Source organism: Arachis duranensis, chromosome 3 (genome assembly GCF_000817695.3).
Source record: "Arachis duranensis cultivar V14167 chromosome 3, aradu.V14167.gnm2.J7QH, whole genome shotgun sequence".
NCBI lineage: Eukaryota > Viridiplantae > Streptophyta > Magnoliopsida > Fabales > Fabaceae > Arachis > Arachis duranensis.
The window spans coordinates 133,629,869-133,634,533 of NC_029774.3; the positions used below are offsets into that span (position 1 = coordinate 133,629,869).

At 34.3% G+C, this 4,665-nt stretch overlaps 1 protein-coding gene across 4 annotated transcripts; it reads right to left on the reverse strand.

Moving 5' to 3' along the window:
• Positions 1–540: 540 nt before the first annotated feature.
• LOC107482135 (agamous-like MADS-box protein MADS4) lies at positions 541–3,945 on the reverse strand. Of its 4 annotated transcripts, none has more exons than XM_016102535.3 (8): positions 3,584–3,945; positions 2,287–2,371; positions 1,652–1,719; positions 1,471–1,570; positions 1,345–1,386; positions 1,212–1,253; positions 986–1,122; positions 541–890 (listed from the first exon to the last, which is right to left on the reverse strand). In XM_016102535.3, the coding sequence occupies exons 1-8, from the start codon at positions 3,766–3,768 to the stop codon at positions 815–817; spliced, it is 735 nt and encodes a 244-aa protein (XP_015958021.1). In that variant the 5' UTR covers positions 3,769–3,945; the 3' UTR covers positions 541–814. The 4 variants fall into 4 exon arrangements, with proteins under 4 accessions (XP_015958021.1, XP_015958020.1, XP_015958022.1 ...); XM_016102534.3 differs by having other exon boundaries at positions 986–1,125; XM_016102536.3 differs by having other exon boundaries at positions 986–1,125; positions 2,293–2,371; positions 3,584–3,942.
• Positions 3,946–4,665: the final 720 nt, after the last annotated feature.

Below are 4,665 nucleotides of genomic sequence, written 5' to 3' on the forward strand. Positions count from 1 at the left end.
TTTTAACCTAAAGAAGCTACTACTAACTATTAGTCCTTTGAGGTAAACGAAGAAAGCAAGCAAGGTACCTACTATACTCTATAGATATACCTGTCACCGCTGCACATGTCGGCGAGCTTGCCGTTGCCGGAGAACACTAGCACCGCCACGTTTCCGTCACAGAATCGACAGCTCACGAGCTATCTTCATTAGTCCGTTCTTCTCTTGGAGAATCTCACCACCCTCCTCTTCCCCATTCCGATCGATCTCCTAAACCCTAACTACCTAGTAACTGCCTAGCTCGCTCCCCTTCTCCAAAAAGAAATCAGCAACCATCCTTAACTTGACACGTGTCTATTTGCACGTGCTTCCTCCATTTATCCGGATTTCTAATTTTCGATCGCACGTGTCACCATGATTCAAAGCCGGGGCCTTAATCCGTTAAGGAAGGTTTATGCACTTATCACTTATAATTAATGATGACTAATTGACTAAACTACTCCATCTTAAAAATATCTTAGCAAAACTCAACGTGTAACAATTTAAATGCAAGCACAAGAGTTAGAGAAGCAAACAAATAATTATTCTATTATGAGAAATTAAAGTTAACACAGCAAAGAAGTGCAGTTTTTATGAGAGTACACAGAGAACAGCACTGCTTATATGTAGTGTCCATACTAGCCAGTAGAAAATAAGAATTATAATAAGTCCATTACATGCCAAAGCGATTTTTTTCTTTTTTCTTTTTTTGTTTGTGAAATAAAATTGAAAATAAACGAGATAGATATATGAAGCTGGAGTGGGTGTCACAAGGCATGGAGCTTGGTATATTCATCTATGGTAGCCATCCTCCCATGTAATTGCCCATGCTTGGGCCTGCCGTCACCACTGATACTGGATCAGGCTGATATCTGCCCTTGCAAAAATTCAAAACATGATTCTATTGTAATAATCAACAAGTTCAGACAAATTATGATATATTATAGAAGAATTGGTGCATACATACCCAATTTGTAAGGTAGGCTCACAATCCAATTGCTGGAAAAGAGGATCGGGCTGAGGTTGAGGTGGATGGCGGGCATATCCCATATCATCAACACCACCAGGATTCAGCTGCATTGGATTTATTTGATACCCTTCCAACTGCTAGATTTGGGTGATTCACAATTATATTATTCTACTTTGCAATTATTTTAAGTTAACTGGTGATTTGGGAGATTGATATTTCTTACCCTTTGTCTGAGAGCCCTGTTAGCCTCACTTAGCAAGTGTTCCTACACAAAACATAGAGGCTGGTCATGAGCAAATAATAATCATCCAATGCAAATTAAACACACCATGCAAGCATAATGGATCACATAATACCTTACGTTGAAGTTCCGATAGCTGATCCAGCATGAATTGGGTCTGTACAGGAAACCACAATTGCAATATTAATAATGACTTTCTTCATTGTTACATACAGTGAAACGCATGAGTGAGATTACATACCCTTGTGGATCTGATTAGCTTCAACGACGAATCTAGCTGCCTTTCCAGTGACTCCAGCTCTTTGCTGCTTAGAGGGCCAAGATCTTCTCCCATCAGGTTTCTAATAACATACACATCATGTTAAAGGATTCCATCAACATACAGAGCATCAATTCAATTCAATATATGTATGTGTATATACCTCTGGGACCTTTGTAGGGCTTCATAACGTGCCTTCAGCTTCAAGTATTCTTGTTGACTGCTTAATTCCTACATTCATAATGCCACAAAAATGCTTTCATAACTCAATTGCGCGCTCTAACACACTTTGTAAGCAAGGCATGATCTGAATCATTCACCTTCTTATAAAGGTAGAGACATTTGATCAAGTATTTTTGTTTAGTTTTTCTTTTTATGAAAATAGACACTATTACTACCAAATAGTCTTTGCTTGCAACATAAACACCGCCCTTCTTTTCTTTTTTATTTTTATATAGAGGAAGTTAGTATATAATATTTATAGATTATTACCACGAATTATACTATAGATTTTTTTTTTTAACATTTTTATTGTTCATGTACCTAAATTTGTGCTGAAAGTCAAATGAGAAGACAAAAATAAGCTAAAATATCTATTGTTCAGAGGCACACAGTTCTGATGAATTGCAACAAATGATACTACACCATTCTTATCTATGCATATAATATAATTAATAAGTGATAATTATTATGAATTTATAAATCAATTTTTTCGATCCCGTTATAGTAAAACTCGAGAGATAAAAAGGAAAAAGAAATTGATGAAATTAAAGAGGATAATATGTTGGGACTATTCACCATTACCAAGGCTTCCCTAGTTGACACATTAGTTTCCGGTGCTCCATAGTTACATTTCTGGTACCTCTCTAGTGTTTTCAGCATGCTGCATGTACAAACCAAATAAGAAAAAACATTAAAAATCATTGAATAAATTAGTACATGTCATACACTCCTTGGTACTTAATACTTACAAACGGATCAAACATATCTTGAATAAACTACATTCCACAACACCATATGAATATTATTACTATTGCCTAACATTAATGCCAATTAAGGACAATTATGCCATCTCCATCCTCTGTTAATATAATACTTAATGCATCTTCATTCTCATTTTGAATTAAAATAAGTAGTAACCAAATAAAAGATTGTAAATTTACTCTAATTTATACTAATACTAATTAATTAATTAATTAACCCTGCATGTTAAAGCATCACAGTATGTATAGTAATGAGAAACTTGTTCGGTAGAAAAGAGTGAGTAGTAGTATTTGTTGACAAGAGATTATTGCCTTGGTTCATGACTGTGAAACATGACAAAAAAAACTTTTTAAACCCAGAAATAAACTGGTAGAACATTGCAAATACTTTTGGTTACAGTCAGATCTAAAAAAGAACCAAACTATAAGCAAACTGAAGAAGAAAAAGAAAAGGTATGTAGGAGGAATGAAGTGATTGAAGAGAAAGAGGGGGGTCAAGTCAAGTAATGAAATGGAATGGAAGCACGCAAGAAGAGACCATTCTGATTTGTGATTTCACAAAATGTCTCTATCATGAAATGATCAATTGAAAAACCATTTAAGTTGCCGTCACAAACATCAAGAGAAGACAAGTGATTTACAAGGAAAAGCAAGTTCTTCAAATTAAAAGCCTTTGGTCATGGCTGTGTTTCCAAGAACAAACCCCAGGTAACCCAACCAACCAACCAAGAGCTTCACCCCAAAATGATAATTTTTTTTTTTTTTATTTACAAGAAAGAAACCAAGCCACGGCAGCATAAGAAATTAGAGGGAAAAAAATATAAAATATAAAAAAGGACTAAAAATAGGAGAAGAAAAGAGAAAGAGAAACCCTAGACATTGAAAAAAGAGCTGAATTTTGGAAGCAGATGAGATCTGTGAATAAGCAAAGAAAAATGAAAAAAATTGAATACAACAGTGATGGGCGTTGATGGCGTTTCCAGTTGCAGATCTAACAGCTATAAGATTGCAGAAAAACTCTAGGTGCTATAAACGCCGTTTGGAGATCTCGGTTAGCAGCATAAAGGTATGTGAGAAGAGAAGAGTCCTTTTTTTGTGTTTAAGAGTGATACCTTGAACTGCTGCAAAACTCGTACAGTTTTCCCCTATTGGAGAAGATGATGAGAGCAACCTCAGCATCACAAAGAACTGAAAGCTCATACGCCTTCTTCAGTAGCCCGTTTCTTCTCTTTGCAAAGGTCACTTGCCTGTTGATCTTGTTCTCAATTCTCTTCAACTCTACCCTTCCCCTTCCCATCTCTCTCTCTCTCTCAATATTATTATGGTTCTCACTTCTCAGGAAAAGAAAAAGAGAAGACTGTATATTATTATTATTATTATAGACATAGACACACTGGATGGGGGGATTAATAAGAAGAAGAGGAAAAGCATGTTAATGAAGCCCTAATGCAATCTCAAATATGCTTCATTCTCTCTCCACCTGTCACTTTCTCTCAGCTGCTATGTTGTGTTTAACACACTGCTAACTCAATGACAGCGACACCCACCCCGCTTAATTAGCTTACTGGATATTAATTCAATCTCTAATCTTATTGTATTTTCACCACTTCTCTCTTCCTACACGTAAACTATACCTAATAATCCAACATTTCTTCAATAAATCTCTTCTTTAATTCTATACTTATGTTTTCCAACACTTTTTTTTTATAATATTAATTCATTTGTTATACTTACGTAGGGTCTATCTATTGAAATGAACTCACATTATTACACAAAAACAATAACAAGTATCATCAGTTGTGTGTTCTATTATTTTTAAAATCTCATAGCGCACTGTTATATCTTATATTTTCTTTCTTTGATACTAATTATCTATATTGTTTCATTTTTTACATTTTACCTGAAAATTGGATTAACAACGATTACTAATTAGGATAACTTCAGATCAAATTATGGCTTAGAAAACTGAGTTTGTCTTAATTGAAATCAAAGTCGGTTTACTACTGTTCAACACGTCTTTTGTACAGTCCTAATGTCCTATATATAGTGATACATTTTCTTGTAAAAAAAGAAAATGTGACCATTTAACTAATTTCAACCCCTCACTGTTATTAAATAAATCGACCGAAATATATTAAAATTAATTATTAGAATAAAATATACATTAAAATATAAAATATATATTAAAAATAAG

What these genes read in the sequence shown, in the direction of transcription:
- LOC107482135 (XM_016102534.3), bottom strand. Translation starts at nt 3,768, where the DNA reads ATGGGAAGGGGAAGGGTAGAGTTGAAGAGAATTGAGAACAAGATCAAC. An exon ending in GAGTTTTGCAGCAGTTCAAG is followed by an intron (nt 2,372 to 3,583) that starts GTATCACTCTTA and finishes TTGTACATGCAG; the next exon opens with CATGCTGAAAACACTAGAGA. An exon ending in AGCTAATCAGATCCACAAGG is followed by an intron (nt 1,387 to 1,470) that starts GTATGTAATCTC and finishes TTTCCTGTACAG; the next exon opens with ACCCAATTCATGCTGGATCA.